Below are 20,713 nucleotides of genomic sequence, written 5' to 3' on the forward strand. Positions count from 1 at the left end.
CAAGGTGCTCTCTTGAAGCAGACACTGCTGCATTAATTTGTCTGTGTTTCCAAGTCTGCTGACATGAAATCCAAAGCTTTCTCATACCATAACAATCCATCACATGCATCTGTCTCTGCCCACCTGCCATTCCTGAATAAAAAGAACACTGCATATCTGTTGGAACACCAAGGTGGGGGAATGTACAGTATATATTTTGTGTACTATAAGTATACATATCAAAACTCAGGAGAGAATGTGCTCACTGTACATATACAAGCTTTGATTCTTGTCAGCTTTGATTACTGGTCAGCAAATAGCATTCAGAAAATAGAAAATGAAGGTCAGAAAATATCAGTTGTTATGTAAATATGTGTATTGACTGAGCATGGCATATTGCTGATATCTTTGTGTGTGCTGCTTCAACTTTCAGCACTACGCCACCTATTGGTGTGAAATAAGTATTATCATGCGGCATCTGGTGAACCAGTACAGCTTCTAGTTGGAAAACAGTTTGTGCAGCATAGAAAATAAAACTTTGTGGTTTACAAATTAGCTGCCATTTATTCTTTCAGAATTTCAAGTGAAGTAAAATCCTCTTTCATAACAAACAACATTGGGATATTAAATGGATATAAAACTTTTACAAAGCATAACTTTTTAAAACTACATAAAACAACATAACATTCAAATTGGTGTTAAACACCTTCATTTTATATCTTCAAAGTCTGCTTATGAAGAATGACGTACTTCTCTCTCCATAACACCACCACACTTAAGAGCCATTTAAAACTATTGCAGGTTTGAACTGTGCAACCTGCTTCTTCTGCAGAAATTATTTTTTAAGCCAGGAACTGACTGAATCCTGGGTTATTTGGAAGATTCATGTGTCGAGTTAAGATCATTTCAGGCCATGTATACAAGATGGACCTAAGAACAAAAGCACATTCTCTCAGCTTTGGAGTGTCTCTCAGTTCTGGAGTGTCACATATATTTTCCCAGGACTCTTGGTTCCTGGGCATGCTCAATTCTCTGTCGTTGTTGTTTTTCAAAGTATCAGTAAACGGCCTCATCCCTGTTTTCATCACTGTCCCCTCCGAACTCCTCTCCATTGTCAAAGTACGACATGATATAGTCGGTCTCCTGAGGGAACACAATCAGAGTGGGAAAAAATGCTACGTATGAGCTCATTCCGACCTTGTGAAATGTGTTTGCAACGCTAACTTTCTGTTAAATCATGCATTGGTTGGTGTCACTGGAAAATGTATCAGGGAAATTGTCTTTAGTAAGGATATTCTCTCACTGAGGTTGTGGGGGGCATGGGACCATATTAGAAAAGTAAGAAAGAGCTTGGATATATAACAGTTTTGCATCCGTCCCTCTCCTTGCTCTAACCTGGGACCATCTGAACGAAGCGACAACGGTCACCCAGGAAGCATCGTTACCTGTCACTGCGGAGCAATGGAAACAACTACTTCAGGTCTCAGAGTGGGTGACGTCACCGATTGAACGCTACTAGCGCACACCGCTTACTAGCGAGCCATTTGACATTGGCTACAGATGCTTACCTCTTCAAACTCTTCTTCATCATATTCCTCCTCCCCATCTTGCTGCTCTTCCTCCTGCTTCTTCTTCTCCCCTTCCTCTTCATCTGAGGTCACTTCCTCCTCTAATGTCTAAAATATGACACAAATGAATACAAAAGAAACCAAAAGAAAAGGAACATTGATAGTAAAATAACACACCAGGCTTACATTACGTTTGAGGTTTAACAGCAAGAAACATTTCCCTTCATCTAGTGTGCTGAGATTGAGTTGTGTTACATGTTTATAGATGTGGTGAAGAGGTCAATAGAATCCAGACTATGGAGTTAATGTCTGATGTACTGGCTGAGTACCTACTATTCTTACCTCTAGTTTATGGATGATCTCCTCTTTGTCCACCCGGGTCTTTTTTCTGAGTTTGGGGTCCACAGTTGTCTCCACACTAAGAGAGGTGTCTGTAACAGACAAAAAGGGACAAAAGTCAATCATTAGTGAAAACCAACTCCCTCTATCTATTTCCCCCTCCTCTCCTTTCATTTAAAAGGCCATTCAACCAAAAGCTATATTTATCTCATAATAGAAGGGCAGATCATTTATGTATAAGTCAGGCAGTATTGTCATTGTCAGTAACCAGCAGTGACTTTATCTTATCCTTCTGTTCAAAGCAGAAGGGCAAATTGATGCATTCATGTCTCTAGGGAGACACAAGCAGTCAGACACAGTGTTCTTCAGAAGACACCTCTGTCTTTAGTACTCCACCCAGCCAGTAGGAAGGAGAAAAATCATGTGAGAGCAATATGCTATGAAAGAGACTGGTGATTCGCCAGCAACGTACATGTCAACAAGTCCTGCAGGAAGCAAACTACATTGTGGAAACACACTCCATTGTGGCTGACATCTCTGGGGTGGCGTAGCGAGTGATTTCATATTGCTTCAGGATTAGATCCTTGATTCTATTAATCCCTGTTTAACAGTGTTATGCTGGTAATCAGATCGTACAATGCACTCCTTCCAATACATGTTCCGTAGTTTCTATCACCTTTCAGTTACATTTTTTTGAACAGGAGGTATGATGCAGCTGACCCACCTGGATTCCACTCAATGGTGTTGTCTGACGGCTCACTATTCTGATATTTATCAGAATACCGCTCCACATCTGGAAGTCAGACAAGAAGCTCATTCATTTCTTAAACATGGTACAAGAACAAACATGTTTTTGAAAAGAAAGCCTCTGTGTATTATCACATCTGCCTCGTTTGCTGCTCCCAAATGTTCTTATCGAAGCATAATTGAATGCTTGATTGAATAATTGAACAATATTTCCACCCCTGATTTAGGTAATGTCAGCCAAACCTTGTATCACCTAAAACTTAGTATCATTTTAATAAAATAACACCATTGGGAGCTGCTGACAGTGAGAAGACATTGACTGTCTAATTTGTGCAACGTTTGGATGTCTGTAATTACTATTTTCATCGCTAACACACAGAAATGGTGTGTTCCCAGGCTTAGGTACCTTTCTTGGAGACGGCTGGACGGACATAAAATGGTAGGTTCTTCATGTTTCCCCTGAACTCCTGCTTCAGTGCCAACATGTACTCTGCTTCCTCTCCCATCACCAAAGGGACAGGCTTGTGTTCCACGGGCTACATGTGCACAAAAAACATCATACATATTAGTCCTTAAATCAACAACAAAAGGCTTCTTTGCTCCCAACCAAACACATATCTTACGGCCTCAATACATTTAAACATACAAATGTGTAGGCCCTGGATGTTGCTTAGACAAATAAAAAAATCTGGGAAAAAGACTATGAATAGCCTCTAAACAAAGCCAATATTTGACAACAATGAGATGCATCCAAAATGAAGAGAGACAGTTACAGGGTCAGTCACATCACCCCATACTCACAGGGAACAGAGGTGTAGGCTGGAGAATTGAAGGGGGCAGGTTCTCCCCTTTCCCAATCCCGACTGCCTCCATACTGAAGCTCATGTACCCCTTGCCGCGACCTCGGCTGTGGCCCAGGCCAGCCATGGAGTGAGCACACAGTGGGGGGGTTCACAGGTAAATCTGTCAAGGGAGGAAGAATGCAATGGGCAATGAGTAATAGCACTTCTATTTTCCCAAACTATTTGTGTAAAGCTATATAAGCTTACTTTTACTCCTGGCCCATATATGATCACCTATATGGTTGCTGTTCACTGTAATTTGACAATAACCCTAACCCTATTAGCTCTAGCTAATGAGCAGTGAATAACAAAGGTCACATAGCCAGGGCTAAACAAGAACGGGTATAGCTACAACACAACAAGAGGACAAAAACATTGTGAAGGGGAGCAATGGTTAACGCATTAGGGAAAGATACCTAGTCAGTTGCACAACTGAATGCATTCAACTGAAATGTGTCTTCCACATTTAACCCAACCTCCCTGAATCAGAGAGGTGTGAGGGGAGTTAAAGAGACAATCTGTGATTGCTACATCCATTTCAGACTGTTAAATTAGTGATATACACTACCATTCAAAAGTTTGGGGTCACTTAGAAATGTCCTTGTTTTTGAAAGAAATGCAATACTTACATAGGTGTACAGAGGCCCATTATCAGCAACTATCACTCATGTGTTCCAATGGCACGTTGTGTTAGCTAATCCAAGTTTATCATTTTAAAAGGCCAATTGATCATTAGAAAACCCTTTTGCAATTATGTTAGCACAGCTAAAAACTGTAGTTCTGATTAAATAAGCAACACAACTGGCCTTCCTTAGACTAGATGAGTATTTGTAGCATCGGCATTTGTGGGTTCGATTACAGGCTCAAAATGCCCAGAAACAAAGTACTTTCTTCTGAAACTCATCAGTCTATTCTTGTTCTGCGAAAAATTGCCAAGAAACTGAAGATCTCGCACACCGCTGTGTACTACTCCCTTCACAGAACAGCACAAACTGTCCCTAACCAGAATAGAAAGAGGATTGGGAGGCCCTGGTGCACGACTGAGCAAGAGGACAAGTACATTAGAGTGTCTAGTTTGAGAAACAGACGCCTCACAAGTCCTCAACAGGCAGCTTCATTAAATAGTACCCGCAAAACACCAGTCTCAACGTCAACAGTGAAGAGGCAACTCCAGGATGCTGGCCTTCTAGGCAGAGTTCCTCCGTCCAGTGTCTGTGTTCTTTTGCCCATCTTAATCTTAAATTTTTATTGACCAGTCTGAGATATAGCTTTTTCATTGCAACTCTGCCTAGAAGGCCAGCATCCCGGAGTTGCCTCTTCACTGTTGATGAATGTTATTTTAATGGACATTTTTTTTTGCTTTTCTTTAAAAAAAACAGGGACATTTCTAAGTGACCCCAAACTTTTGAACGGTAGTGTATACCCACTGATTCTTGAAGAATGTAACTTATAAATGCCTCTTGAGCTAAGTTCAACTGTCATACCCCGTTCAACTGTCATACCCCATCACAATCCAAATGATACGCTTTTTTACTCCATTGTTTGTAAACAATGTAATAGTTGTCTACAGAGTGGAACTGTGGGCTGTCAACTACAGCCTATTCCTCTCTTCGGATTTGGTGGATACATCTTGTTATTTGAATAATTGTTTTTATATATTTGATGAAGGGTGTTGACCTCAACCACCTACATTCAATGGAGCGTGAGATGCTATGCTAGCTTCATGAATATGCATAGACCATCTCGAATTTCAACAGGGATGTGCATCACACTTTTATCAGTACACTCCTAACAACCTAAGCATTACAAAACTTATATTAGATTAAACAAGCCTCACGTATCAAAATATCAATTCATATTTATCTTGACTAAATTCAATATCTCATTTCCCCCCATTCAAAAACTCCTCACCTGCTTAATAATTAAGGCTATGCTGAAGTGGACAGATTTTGGGCAGAAATAGGGCTCTCTGGTAACCAGGCTACCATCCTCCAGCTGCGTACCAAATCAACGCCAGGTGTTGCAGGAAGGCCAAGAAGATCATCAGGGACCCCGTAGCCACGCCATGTTCTCCTCGCTTCAATCACTCAGACTCGGGCAGTACAGGAGCATCATGGCAAGAACTGGATGACTGGCCAATAGTTTCTACCCTCAGGCTGCTGAATAGCCACTACTAGTCAGCTACCTGCTATTTCACCACTAGTCAGCTATATATTTCTATTAATATTTTTGTTTTTTAATTTCAATGTTATTGTTTTATTTCACTTAGTCCTGCATGTTGGAGCTCAGTGCCTAAGATTTTCACTGTACCCTGCAATCACACCTGCAACCCTGTACATGTGACTATTAAACATCTCTGGATGGCGGGGTCTCCGCTTTGTTGTTGTTTGAATCGCAGATTGCCCCTTTAACAGCTACCAGCAAGTTACCTATCTAGTTGTGTGCGGCTTACAAAGACTTGTTCCATCTTCTAGTGACGTCAGTGATATTAACTTGCTTGCACAGTAGCTACATGACAGCTGTTACATTAGCTAGATAACGACGTTAGCTAGAGCCGTCGGATTTATCATGACAAAATATCGTTCACCCAGACAACGTGCTTACTAACTAACCATATCAACTTATTCATGACCTCCCACCTTCTGAGCCATAGCTAGCTACTAATCTTCAAATATAAAATAAAATTATAAAACGTGATCAAGCTAGCTGGTTTACAAATCCGCGGGCGACGTTATTGTTTACCAAACACTACGTTGTTTACATCTTACAGAACTCTGGCGACTTGGGGTCGACTACCCTGCGCTACACTGCCCCCTGCTGTATTGGAGTTGAATTACATTCCAGAACCTCGAAAAAGAGATGCAGTATCTCCCCGAAAATTATGGTCACATACTTTTGTTTGCCACCTGAGAGATCAATATCTGTGTGTGCGTGTGTGTGTGCTGTACTATACTTTCATTTCGATGAGATGAATGTCATGGCTAAATTTCCTGGCTAAAATGTTATAATCCAATTAACATTATGGTTTGAGCCGCCAAGTAGGAACCTCCAAGGGGAATGAGTGTGATACAACATAAAGTAGCCACATTTGTTCCCTGGTGTGGGAGCTGGTTTGGCATGCATTAGCCCAAAATACTTCAGTTTGCTGACATTGTAAAGGTGGTTTATCTTGGTCTGCCTAGTGGTGTTTATTATTAATAATTGTTCTTGTTTCTATCTATTTAAGGAGGACAAATAAGCTTTTGACCAAGTCACACTAAGCCAACTACAATCTCAAAGCACTTGGTGATGTTTCCCCTCCCATTTGGGGGATCAGTGGATAGGAGCACCATCACTCTGATAGAACCTTACAGCTTGTGTGTGTGTGTGTGTGTGTGTGTGTGTGTGTGTGTGTGTGTGTGTGCGTGCGTGCGCCTGTCTGTCTGTCTGTCTGTCTGTCTGTCTGTCTGTCTGTCTGTCTGTCTGTCTGTCTGTCTGTCTGTCTGTCTGTCTGTATGTATGTATCTGTGTGCCTGCGTGCATGCATCGTGTGTCTGTGAATTTGCCTGCAAGGATGTGTGCGTGCCTGCCTCCGTGAGTGTGTCACCGTGGGAACGTTTCTGTAGGAATCCAGCAAATCAGTTGCCATAGCAACTGTGTTCCATAATAGCAACAGTCGCTGAATAAGTATTTTATGCACTCAGGGAGTACACGTATTTCTTCTTCTCCATCTTTAATAATGCAAGCTTCTTATTTATTTTGAGCTTTAAAGATGTTCTACCCTTGTCTTTTTCAGATAAACCTTAATGTGTGTTTCAGTTTAATATACTATTTATAACACCAAGTGGGTGTTTGCATTGACTTTGCATTGAAACAATATCTAATCTATATAGCAGGTCACTAATTATGGGCTACCACCAAGGATAGGTGGGTCACTTCCTTCCTCTGCAAATGTGCAATGACTGAACTCTTATGACCTTATTAAAGAACCAGGAACTCATATGGCAACAAGATGGGGCCCTGGTGCAGATTAGTTTTAGCTGTGATCACAAGTGGAAATAATAGATGTGCTTACTGCAGAGGTGCAAAATCCCTTACTACAGAAGTGTGAAAAGACATTGAGTTCTACAGAATTAGTCTATATAAATCTAAATTAAATCACATTTTATTGGTCACATACATATATTTAGCAGATGTCAGATGTTATTGCGGGTGTAGCGAAATCTATGCCAACCAAGCCATTGAGCCTTGTATAAATTCTTTATTTTCCCTTGAGGTTACAGGACAGGAATAGTGTCAGAAGCACAAAACAGACAATATTGAGTCCATACTTACAGCTCAATCAGGTTTAAATATAGTCTATCCTTTGTTGATATTTCTTATAACAGGCTGTGTGGAAACTTGTAGGCCTATCAAGACACCAACGACATTGTATAGGCTACTGTTTGAGTGAACAACAGTCATATCGTTCCTGCACATGATGTCTATATACAGCAGCTCTCCTTCTCTCGTGTTTCTTTACCTGTCTGTCAAGCGCAGGGATCATCATAGCGCATCGTTTGGGCGCAACATATCCACCGCGTTCCTATTCACTCCCACCACGCGACCCACTCCCCACCCCTGCTGCGATGCTCCGCGTCTTCTAAACTAGTGGTCGCGGGAGAGATACGGGGGAAGAGGGGGAGGGGGAGAGAGGCTCGACGTTAACACAATATCTGAGGGATATTACAGAGACTAAAGTCTTGCTTTTATATCAGAAAAAACATATGCTAAATGGATCTGAATTAAACGCGTTTCATCCATGGTAAGGATTTATGTTTCCTCCTTAAATCGTGTTTGCAGCGCATGGTGATAGAAGGCTACATTTGCATATTGTAGATTACATAAATATTTGTTTCCATTAAATCATTTCCTATGAGTGGTTAATGCAATGACCAAATGGCTTGACAAAGCAATATCGACATTAACTGAGAACAGTGTTTAAGTAGTCCATGTGAAAAAAATAAACAAGTTGAATTTGATGAAAGACCAACAATAAAATAAAATGCAATTTAACTGAACTTATTCAGATTTTCCAGTTCATTGTTTCTGACCATATTTGAGTAAGAGGTAAGAGATGCTCTATAGCCTAAAATCCCGCAAAGCCACGAACACGATTCGTTTGGCAGTTGTAATCAGATGTGTTGAGCCTCACTATATGCAAAGACTAATCAATACACTGCTACAAAAAGCAAATAGATTCAGCTGATTCAGAATTGCTGTCACTATTTTTTCCATATTATAAGCAGCACATTTATTGCCTGAGAGGCAACCTCTGTAACCTAAATCATAAACCAATCTGCATTGTCATGAAATTCTGTCACTTGGCTTATTGCGGTCCTATAAGATCAGATGCAGCCGTATGATGGAATGTGGCAAAAAGAGAAGCAGACCTTCATGTTATATGTGTGAGAAAGGCAATAGATGCAGCGATGTAACTTAGGTCGTATTTTATTATCTCTGCTGTACTAATGCATAGGCTAGGCTACATTCAGTGTGGAGAAACATGTTTTCTATCAACCGACTGTTGAAACGGCTGTTTCTTTTTACTGGCGCAGTTACTGTTTTTGGCCAATTGCCTGGAATAGTATAACTTCCCTGCTGGTTTAATATTAGAAGCAACACGTCAGAAAACCAATTGACGTAGTGATTGGTCACCGAAACAGGTTTTGAATTAGATTTTCTTGGAGCCGATATGACAACATAGGATGCTGTCTCGGTTTCATTCAATATTACCAACAACATCACTAACTTGAATTCAACAACATCACTAAGCATGAATTCCTTTACATTACTTTTCTCAGTTCTAGGAAGGTTGGCGTCCGGCAGAACGACCGAATCAGCACCATGGACAGCGACCGTAGTTTGGAAAGGATTTAAGTCAGTTTCATGCAACATTTCACCGAAGAGTTTCGCTGAATCTTTTGCTATTAGGCTTGTATGATATTGTAGAATTGTATACATATACACTTGATTAGGGTTATTGGAAACAATAATATGAAACGTTTGGAAACGATGTTTGCTTGTATTACGAATTTACATTCTATGCAGAAACTTCCCTTGTAATTCATGTTCCAGAGAATAATCATTATACTGCTGAATTATATATATCTTTAAATGCATTTCACATAGAGATATTGATTAATAGCATATGTACTGTAGTAATTACATGTATAGCTACAGAACTATGGGGTTTGAAAATGTTACAGAGAGCACTGCAGTATCTACTCAGAAACAGTAGGTTCACTAAGGGACAAGGGCATAAGACAACTATGACACGATGATGGCTTCTTACAGGCGTCCTATGGAGGAAAGGTTAGGTGTAGGTCACATCCACCCCCACAAACATGGAATTATGAATAATCTGTCTAGAGGGCCAATTGATCTAGAGGGCCAATTGAGGGCACTGCCAGTGCTGTATGCCATCACATCCATGTTTCTAACAGGAAGTGTGGCACATTCTGACATGCACAACTCACCCGAGATGGGATACCAGGATGGCAGATCAGGGGGTACAATGGTGCCAATTATAATAATGGGTGTTGGGGTGATGTCAGTTCTTGACACGGTGCAGATGCACACCAGGGGACAGACATGTCATAGGAGGAATATTCTATTCTACTCTAGAGTACTCCGCCATGAGACTGTGTGTCTTCTGAGAGCAGATGGAAATGCATGACTAGCTGATAATGAGTCAGTGAGCTGATAGTGAAGGAGAGAAAGAAAGAGAGAGAAAGAGAGTGAGGAGAAAGAGAGAGAGACAGACAGAGAAAGAGAGAGAACGAGAGAGAGTGTGTGAGAAAGAGGTCTGAGGATGAACGACAAGCTCTGGGATGGGGTGGGGGGGATTTTAATAATGTTGCCCACCTACATGTACAAATACACACACACACAGAGATTGATGTACATATACTCACACATAAGCTTTTACATACTAACTAAGACACACATACAGTGCCTTCGGAAAGTATTCAGACCCCTTGACTTTTTCCACATTTTGTTATGTTACAGCCTTATTCTAAAATGGATGGAAAAACAACATTTTCAGCAATCTACACACAGTACCCCGTAATTACAAAGCGAAAACAGGTTGTTAGAAATCTGAAACTTATTTACATAAGTATTCAGACCCTTTGCTATGAGACTCGAAGTTGAGCTCAGGTGCATCCTGTTTCCATTGATCATCATTGAGATGTTTCTACAACTTGATTGGAGTCCACCTGTGGTAAAGACAATTGATTGGACATGATTTGGAAAGGAAAACATCTGTTTATATAAGGTCCCACAGTTGACAGTGCATGTCAGAGAAGAAACCAAGCCATGAGGTCGAAGGAATTGTCCAGAAAGCTCAGAGACAGGATTGTGTTGAGGCACAAATCTGGGGAAGGGTACGAAAACATTTCTGCAGCATTGAAGGTCCCCAAGAACACAGTGTCCTCCATCATTCTTAAATGGAAGAAGTTTGGAACCACTTTCCTAGACCTGGCCGCCCGGCCAAACTGAGCAATCGGAGGAGAAAGGCCTTGGTCAGGGAGGTGACCAAGAACCTGATGGTCACTCTGACAGTGCTCTAGAGTTCCCCTGTGGAGATGGGAGAACCTTCAAGAAGGACAAACATCTCTGCTGCACTCCACCAATCAGGCCTTTATGGTAGAGTGGCCAGACGGAAGCCACTCTTCAGTAAAAGGCACATGACAGCCCACTTGGAGTTTGCCAAAAGGCACTTAAAGACTGCCAGACCATGAGAAACAAGATTCTCTTGTCTGCTGAAACCAAGATTGAACTCTTTGGCCTGAATACCAAGCATCACACCTGGAGGAAACCTAGCACCATCTCTACGGGGAAGCATGGTGGTGGCAGCATCATGCTATGGGGTTGTTTTTCAGCAGCAGGGACTGGGAGACTAGTCAGGATTGAGGGAATGGTGAACGGAGCGAAGTGCAGAGAGTGATCCTTGATTGGAACCTGCTCCAGAGCGCTCAGGACTTCAGACTGGGGCAAAGGTTCACTTCCCAACAGGACAACGACCCTAAGCACACATCCAAGACAACGCAGGAGTGGCTTCGGGGAAAGTCTTTGAATGTCCTTGAGTGGCCCAGCCAGAGCACAAACTTGAACACAATCAAACATCTCTGGAGAGACCTGGAAATAGCTGTTCAGCGACGCTCCCCATCCAACCTAACAGAAATTGAGAGAATCTGCAGAGAAGAATGAGAGAAACTCCCCAAATACAGGTGTGTCAAGCTTGTAGCGTCATACCCAAGAAGAATCAAGGCTGTAATCACTGCCAAAGGTGATTCAACAAAGTACTGAGTAAAGGGTCTGAATACTTATGTAAATTGATTTCTGCTTTGTCATTATGGATTATTGCATGTAGATTGATGAGGGGGGAAAACAAATTAATACATTTTAGAATAAGGCTGTAACATGACAAAATGTGGAAAAGGTCAAATGGTCTGAATACTTTCCAAAGGCACTGCATGCAGTCAGATGCACACTCTGTTTTAGAAACCCAGACAGAACCAGCCTTGAGAAGTTACATTTGCTCCAGAGTCACACAGATAAATGTGTGTAAACCAAACAACAGAGAGGATATAAACTGAAGGCCAGAGAGGAAGAGCAATAATGAAGAGACCTGTTGAGAGATGGGGAAAGAAAGGGGTATGGAAAGCCCAGACTCTGATATATTAGGGACTAAAGACTAGTCCTTGGATAAAAAGGATAGCAATCTACTCAACAGACTGAGTAGCCTGAAATATGTTTTAAGAGGGATATCAATAAATAGTTACTGCAGACCTATTGTAGGTACTCAACAGAACAACAGTATGAAATAAAAAATAAATCAACTGCTTATCAATTACCTTTTGCTCTTGTGCTGTGCATGAAAGATGTTGTTTATGCCAATAGATTATCAAGATGTAATGCGCGAACAATAGAAGGTTTTAGTGGATTAGTGGATGCGCTATCTACCTAGGTTAAGGCAATACGTCAGTTGAAGCTGCAGTGATAGATAGCAGCTAGGATGATAAATGTCATTCTATAGCTGAAACTACCCAGCCAGAAATAGCTTCTACTGCCTGCCTCCCTTATCAGAGTGGGAGTGCGAAGTGAGGAGTCTGGTTGGCAAATTGCGGGTGGATCGATGTCAACCCCCCTGTCGCTCCTCTCCTTTCCACAGCCCAGAGCTAGGGGTCAAACTGGGACGCTCGGAGGGGGCGACAATCATGACAGCACTGTGTGAGTTGGCGTGTGTGTGTTTGCAGCTGCAGCAGGTCCTACCTGAATATTGTTTTACAACCAAATCTCTATTTTTTATGTTAATGGAATGTTATAGAAGGGTCCATGCAATTTATTTTTTTGATTCCACATGTTTTAGAGGAATTTACCCCAAACTGCAAATCACTTCCTCACCCTCGTGTATTATGGGAGCCCTGAAAAATTATCAAAACACCCAAATACATCATTTTAGAAACAGCAAAGCTCTCAGCATAATAATGTATGTATTTAGATGTTGTACACCTGAAGTTGTGTTATTCCGAAATGTATCCGCAATGTTATATTCCCTTTTTTGTGACTCAAGCCTTTTCAAGCAGTTCCAATCAATACTGTACCAACATATAGTGTCTTAATAGGGTTTTGGGCGACAACACCATGCTTTCAATATACATTGTATCTCTAATTTACTCAAGTGTTTACTTTATTTAGGCAGTTAGGCCTATCTGTAAATTGACTTTCGAGGTATCGTTCGAGTCGCAACAAAATGGAGTAACCCCTAGCCTAATGTTGTGGATGAAGTTCGAAATTACACAATTTCATGTGTAAGACATCTGAAGACCTGCGTCACTAGACTGATCGCTTTGCAGTTTCTAAAATTACATATTTGGGTGTTTTTGGAGCGTTCATGTATTTTTTCGGGGCCCAAAACTACACATCAAGGATGAGGAAGTGATTTGCTGTTTGGGGTGAGTTTCTCTAAAACGTGAAATCACAAAAAAAATTGTCTGGAGCCTACCATTTACATATTTCTTTTGTAGATTTGGTTGTAAAAAATTCTAACTTCTCATTTGACATGCCTAGATAAACACAGTATGACAGGGAAAGAAAACAGAAAATAGCTATCTTTTCAAGACAACATTTGGTGTGAATCATTGAGAGATCTCAGGGAAGGAATCTGTGTCGGGGACTCGTATGCTGCAACTATATTGGATTAGCAGCTCCATGAAACCCGCTGAGCATCGTTATCTGACTGGAGCGCTCACGCTGTGCCTGTTTTCCTGGTCCATCTTGGCAGAAATTACTAGTGCCTCTGAGCTGGAGTCCATAGATCTTAGACAAGACAGCTGTCTCTTCCTCGTCTACTGTGGGAAAAAACCTGCCCAGACCCACACAATACACCTGTGGCCGGTTTACCGACAGCGATGGCATTTAGGTTTACGAGTGTTTTAATGATGCAGCCGAATATGTAACATGCGTTCCCCAAAACACCAAGCAGAGTGCGTCGTTGGAGCATGTGTCGATACTGATTGGATTGAAAGAAAGGAAACTCTACTCTCGAGTCAGCTTTCTCTATTAAGCTCTTACCTTAATAACATTAGAATTATTTCACAATACTGACGACGGATCAGCTATTATAAAGATACCACCTATGACTGCAAATATTGAGGCGGCTTATTCTAATGCCTACCCAATAAAAATGCACTAAATCACCAATTTGGCACATCATTGCGCACATGTTAGACTACACATCATGAAATATATTGAGATACATTACAGATGGTAGCCTACAAGTAACAAAATATGATTCAATTGATTGAACATGACATTTATTTGCCAAGAAACTGAAAATCTCGTACAACGTTGTGTACTACTCCCTTCACAGAACAGCGCAAACTGGCTCTAACCAGAATAGAAAGAGGAGTGGGAGGCCCCGGTGCACAACTGAGCAAGAGGACAAGTACATTAGAGTGTCTGGTTTGAGAAACAGACGCCTCACAAGTCCTCAACTGGCAGCTTCATTAAATAGTACCCACAAAAAATACCAGTCTCAACGTCAAGAGTGAAGAGGCGACTCTGGGATGCAGAGTTGTAAAGAAAAAGCCATATCTCAGACTGGGCAATAATAAGAAAATATTAAGATGGAAAAATAACACAGACACTGGACAGAGGAACTCTGCCTAGATGGCCAGCATCCTGGAGTTGCCTCTTCACTGTTAACGTTGTGACTGGTGTTTTGTGGGTTGGATTCCAAGCTGTATCACATCCAGCTGTGATTGGGAGTCCCATAGGGCGGTGCAGAATTGGTCCAGCATTGTCCAGGTTTGAATGGAGTAGGCTGTCTTTGTAAATAAGAATTTGCTCTTAACTGACTTGCCTACTTAAATAAAGGTTAAATTAATAATAAAATAACCCCAAGCCATAATACTCCTGAACAGCTAATCAAATGTCTACCCAGACTATTTGCATTGTCCACCCCCCACCCCCTCTTTTACACTACTGCTATTCTATGTGTATTATCTATGCATAGTCACTTTAACTCTACCTACATGCACATATTACCTCAATTACCTCAAACAACCTGTGACCCCCGCACATTGACTCTGTACCGGTACCCCCTGTATATATCCTCGCTACTGTTGTTTTACTGCTGCTCTTTCATTATTTGTTATTTTTTATTTATTACTTATCTATTTTTTACTTAACAGATATTTTCCTAAAACGGAATTGTTGGTTAAGGGCTTGTAAGTAAGCATTTCACTGTAAGGTGAAATGTTGGAAAAATGACTTGTGTCATTTGTGTCACCTGTTGTATTCAGCTTGTGACAAATAACATTTGATTTGATTTGATTGAAATCAATGATAGAGCAAAATAACAATATTAAAATGTACAGTTGAAGTTGGAAGTTTACATGCACTTAGGTTGGAGTCATTAATTATTTTTCTTGTTAACAAACTATAGTGTGGCAAGTCGGTTAGGACATTACTTTCTGCATGACACAAGTCATTTTTCCAACAATTGTTTACAGGCAGATTATTTCACTTATAATTCACTGTATCACAATTCCAGTGGGTCAAAAGTTTACATACACTAAGTTGACTGTGCCTTTAAACAGCTTGGAAAATTCCAGAAAAATATGTCATGGCTTTAGAAGCATCTGATAGGCTAATTGACATCATTTGAGTCAATTGGAAGTGTACCTGTGGATGTATTTCAAGGCCTACCTTCAAACTCAGTGCCTCTTTGCTTGACATCGTGGGAAAATCAAAATAAATCAGCCAAGACCTCAAGTCTGGTTCATCCTTGGGAGCAATTTCCAAACGCCTGAAGGTACCACGTTCATCTGTATAAACAAGTACACAAGTATAAACACCATGGGACCACACAGCCATCATACCGCTCAGGAAGGAGATGTGTTCTGTCTCCTAAAGATGAACGTACTTTGGTGTGAAAAGTGCAAATCAATCCCGGAACAACAGCAGGACGTTGTCAAGATGCTGGAGGAAACAGGTACAAAAGTATATATATCTACAGTAAAACTGATCCTATATCGACATAACCTGAAAGGCTGCTCAGCAAGGAAGAAGCCACTACTCCAAAACCACCATAAAAAAAGTCAGACTACGGTTTACAACTGCACATGGGGACAAAGATCGTACTTTTTGGATAAATGTCCTCTGGTCTGATGAAACAAAAATAGAACTGTTTGGCCATAATGACCATCGTTATGTTTGGAGGAAAAAGGGTGAGGCTTGCATGCCGAAGAACACCATCCCAACCGTGAAGCACGGGGATGGCAGCATCATGTTGTGGGGTGCTTTGCTGCACGAGGGACTGGTGCACTTCACAAAATAGATGGCATCATGAGGGAGGAAAATTATGTGGATATATTGAAGCAACATCTCAAGACATCAGTCAGGAAGTGAAAGCTTGGTCGCAAATGGATCTTCCAAATGGACATTGACCCCAAGCATACTTCCAAAGTTGTGGCAAAATGGCTTAAGGACAACAAAGTCAAGATATTGGAGTGGCCATCACAAAGCCCAGACCTCAGACCTATAGAAAATTTGTGGGCAGAACTGAAAAAGCACGTGCGGGCAAGGAGGCTTACAAACCTGACTCAGTTACACCAGCTCTGTCAGGAGGAATGGGCCAAAATTCACCCAACTTGTTGTGGGAATCTTGTGGAAGGCTACCCAACATGTTTGACCCAAGTTAATCAATTTAAAGGCATTGCTGCCAAATACTAATTGAGTGTATGTAAACTTCTGACCCACTGGGATTGTGATGAAATAAATCAAATCTGAAATAAATCATTCTCTCTACTATTATTCTGACATTTCACATTGTTAAAATAAAGTGGTGAGCCTAACTGACCTAAGATAGGGAATGTTTACTAGGATTAAATTTCAGGAATTTTGAAAAACTGAGTTTAAATGTATTTGGCTAAGGTTTATGTAAACCTCCGACTTCAACTACATGTTTGTGTAGAGTGCATGTGTTAGCATGTGTTTGTGAATGCTGTGTGTGTGTCTCTGCACAGTCCACACTGTTCCATAAGGTGTAGGTTGTATCTGTTTTTTAAATCTGATTTTACTGCTTGACTGAGTTACATGATGTGGAATAGAGTTTCATGTAGTAATGGCTCTATGTAGTACTGTGCATTTCCTGTCTGTTCTGGACTTGGGGACAGTGAAGAGACCTCTGGTGGCATATCTTGTGGGGTATGCATAGGTGTCTGAGATGTGCGTTAGTTGCTTAAACAGACAGCTCGGTGATTTCAACATGTCAATACCTCTCACAAAGACAAGCAGTGATGCATTCAATCTATCCTCCACCCTGAGCTAGGAGAGATTGACATGATGGCCCTCCGTGTGCATCTAAGGGTCAGCTGTGCTGCTCTGTTCTGGCCCAATTGTAATTTTCCTATGTCCCTCTTTGTGGCGCTTGACCATATGACTGGACAGTAGTCCAGGTGCGACAACACTAGGGCCTGTAGTAGATGTTTTGTTGATAGCGATGTCAAGAAAGCGTAGTAGTGCTTTATCATGGACACCTCTTCCCATTTTAGCTACCGTTGCATCAATACGTTTTGACCATGACAGTTCACACCAAGCATTTTAGTCTCCTTAACTTGCTCATTTTCCACATGATTCATTACAAGATTTAGTTGAGGTTTAGGATTTAGTGAATGATTTGTCCTAAATACAATGCTTTTAGGACCAGATTATTTCTTGCCAACCATTCTGAATCTGACTGCAGCTCTTTGTTAAGCATTGCAGTGATTTCACCTGCTGTGTTAGCTGACATGTTCAATGTTGATTCATCAGCATACATAGACACACAGACTTTACTCAGTGCCAGTGGCAGGACATTGGTAAAGATTGAAAAAAGTAAAGGGCCTAGACAGCTGCTCTGGGGAATGCCTGACTCTACCTGGATTATGTTGGAGAGGCTTCCATTAAAGAACACCCTCTGTGTTCTGTTAGACAGGTAACACTCGATCCACAATATAGCAGGGGATGTAAAGCCATAACACATACGTTTTTCCAGCAGCAGATTCTTATTAACAATTTCTCTCAGCCAATCATCAGTCATTTGTGTAAGTGCCATCCGTATATGTTGAATGCCCTTCCTTTTAAGTGTGCTTAAAGTCCGTTGTTAATTTGTTTACTGTGAAATAATATTGTATCTGGTCAAACACATTTTTCCCAAAAAGTTTTACTGTGGGTTGGTAACAGACTTACTCTGGTCGGCTGTTTGAGCCAGTAAATGGTGCTTTGCGCTTCTTAGATAGTGGAATGAATTTTGCTTCCCTCCAGGTCTGAATGCACATACTTTCCTGTAGGCTTAGATTGAAGAGAGGGCAAATAGGAGTGGCAATATAGTCCGCTATCATCCTCAGTAATTTTACATCCAAGTTGTCAGACCCAGGTGGCTTGTTAGTGTTGATAGAAAACAAACAAAAAATCACCTCTTCCACACTCACTTTACAGAATTCAAAATTACAATGGTTGCCTTACCTAATTTGGTCAGTTATGTTTGGATGTGTAGGTTCATAATGTGTTGTTGTTATGTCATGCCTAAATTTGCAATGATAAAGTAGTTGGCAATATCAATGGGTTTTGTGACGAATGAGCCATTTGATTCAATGAATGATGGAGCAGAGTTTGCCTTTTTACCCAGAATTTAATTTAAGGTGCTTTTTACTATCATTCTTTATATCATTTATTTTTGTTCATAGTCCAATTTCATCTTCTTTTTGTTAAGTTTAGTCACATCAATCACGTTTGCCACTCGGCTGTGCAGCCAGACATTTTGCCATTCCTTTTGCCTCATCCCCCTCAACCAACATTTTTTTTTAAATTCCTCATCGATCCACAGGTATTTAACAGTTTTTACAGTCATTTTCTTAATGAGTGCATGCTTATTAGTAACATAAATAAGCAATTTCATAAATTATTTAAGTGCAGCGTCAGGACACATCAGACCAACACATATTTTTCACATCTTCAACATAGGAATCAATCAATCAAAACCTCTTGTATGTTCAGATCACTTATATACTATTTTAAGTCGTCTTTGAAACTATGTTTTTCCTACATATGGCTATTATATTATGATCACCACATCCCGTGGGTGTGGATACTGCTTAAGAGTGGATTTCTGCAGCATTAGGAAAGATGTAATCAATACAAGTGGATGATTTAGTTCCTATTTTGTTTGTAAATACTCTGGTAGGTTGACTGATAACCTGAACCAGGTTGCAGGCACTGGTTACAGTTTGAAGCATTTTCTTGAGTGGACGGCTACTCAATATTTAGATTACCCAGAAAATATGCAAACTTGTAGTATATTTGAGTTTTAAAAAGGCTTCTAAAGTTTGTCATTTCCTCTTTGAAATTTCAAACGTGATTTATCACAAACGAAAAATGAATCAGCCCCCATAAAAATATCCCATTAATTATAATCTTAATAATAATGAAAATGTCCTGTTGCCCCAGGATTATTTTACTGCGGTAGCAAACTGGCTCAAAGTAAGATCCTACATCTGTATGCATAGTATCAAATCAAATCACATCTTATTCGTCACATGCTTTGTGAACAAAATGTATGGAGTAACAGTAAAATGCTTACTTATGGGCCCTTCCCAACAATGCAGAAAGAAAGAAAATAGAGAAATAATAGAAAAGGTAAACACATAATAATACAAGTAATAATAAATACACAATGAGTAATGATAACTTGTCTATATACAAGGACTACCAGTACCTAGTGGATGTGCAGGGGTACGAGGTAAATGAGGTAGATATGTACATATAATTAGGAATAAAGTGACAGATAGTAAACACCAGCAGCAGTGTATGTGATAGACTAACTATTTATCAGTATTGTGGCTAGGGGGTAGAAGATGTTCAGGGTCCTGTTGGTTCCAGACTTGGTGCATCGGTACCGCTTGATGTGCAGTAGCAGAGAACAGTCTATGACCTGGGTGGTTGGAGTCTACAACAATCTTTTATTTAGTATTGTAGAGGAACAATAGATAGAGATCTCTCTTTCTGTCATTCTGGAAATGGTGGTCAATCCAGTAACCGTAATAATACTTTACTACATTGTTTCAAAGGTATCAATCCTCTTTATGCAGATCATTGTGGATCGTCATCCACTTTGATCATTGTGGATTGTCAAGTTGCCTTCAGCCCCAGTCAACAGATTGGGTCTTTAGCATGGGCAGACTAGTGTCAGACCCACAGATGCGTGCACACGCACACACACACACACACACACACACACACACACACACACACACACACACACACACACACACACACACACACACACACACACACACACACACACACACACACACACACACACACACACACACACACACGCACACACAAAGAGCTGCAGGTGGCAGCCTCGTAGCCACATTCTCAGGATAGAGAGCCTCTCCCTCAGCCCATCTCAACTCAGCACCTGTCAACTGCTTCCCACTCCACCCACGGAGTCCCCTGGCAGCGAGCCAGTAATGACAAACTGTTATTAAACTGCCATTGATTCCCAACAGAATTATTTAGGCAAATAGACCATAATAAAAAGGGGTGGATGGATGAAATGTAATTGAATATATTGAGCACAGTCTAAATGAAAGAAAGATCGAGCCCTAGCCATTGTAAGGACTGACTCCGACTCACTCAAATTAAGCTGTGTTTGTGAATGCT

At 40.8% G+C, this 20,713-nt stretch overlaps 1 protein-coding gene across 3 annotated transcripts; it reads right to left on the bottom strand.

Moving 5' to 3' along the window:
* Positions 1-340: 340 nt before the first annotated feature.
* On the bottom strand, positions 341-6,249 carry LOC115103016 (DNA-directed RNA polymerase III subunit RPC7-like). Of its 3 annotated transcripts, XR_003859525.1 has the most exons (8): positions 5,387-6,249; positions 3,435-3,596; positions 3,040-3,169; positions 2,611-2,679; positions 1,890-1,978; positions 1,548-1,655; positions 1,375-1,430; positions 1,038-1,122 (listed from the first exon to the last, which is right to left on the bottom strand). XR_003859525.1 is itself a non-coding variant. In XM_029623580.1 (7 exons), exons 2-7 carry the CDS (start codon positions 3,558-3,560, stop codon positions 1,036-1,038), a joined length of 609 nt encoding a protein of 202 aa, XP_029479440.1. In that variant the 5' UTR covers positions 3,561-3,596; positions 5,479-6,249; the 3' UTR covers positions 341-1,035. The 3 variants fall into 3 exon arrangements, 2 of the variants coding, with proteins under 2 accessions (XP_029479440.1, XP_029479430.1); XM_029623580.1 differs by lacking the exon at positions 1,375-1,430 and having other exon boundaries at positions 341-1,122; positions 5,479-6,249; XM_029623570.1 differs by lacking the exon at positions 1,375-1,430 and having other exon boundaries at positions 341-1,122.
* Between the last annotated feature and the right edge of the window lie 14,464 nt (positions 6,250-20,713).

The sequence above is a fragment of the Oncorhynchus nerka genome, linkage group LG3 (assembly GCF_034236695.1).
Source record: "Oncorhynchus nerka isolate Pitt River linkage group LG3, Oner_Uvic_2.0, whole genome shotgun sequence".
NCBI classification, from domain to species: domain Eukaryota; kingdom Metazoa; phylum Chordata; class Actinopteri; order Salmoniformes; family Salmonidae; genus Oncorhynchus; species Oncorhynchus nerka.

Excerpts from the sequence above, each read along its gene's own strand:
- LOC115103016 (XM_029623580.1), bottom strand. The coding sequence starts at position 3,560 with ATGGCTGGCCTGGGCCACAGCCGAGGTCGCGGCAAGGGGTACATGAGC. Across the intron at positions 2,680-3,039 it reads TCCAGCCGTCTCCAAGAAAG|ATGTGGAGCGGTATTCTGAT; the intron begins GTACCTAAGCCT and ends TCTGACTTCCAG. Across the intron at positions 1,979-2,610 it reads CACCATTGAGTGGAATCCAG|ACACCTCTCTTAGTGTGGAG; the intron begins GTGGGTCAGCTG and ends TGTCTGTTACAG.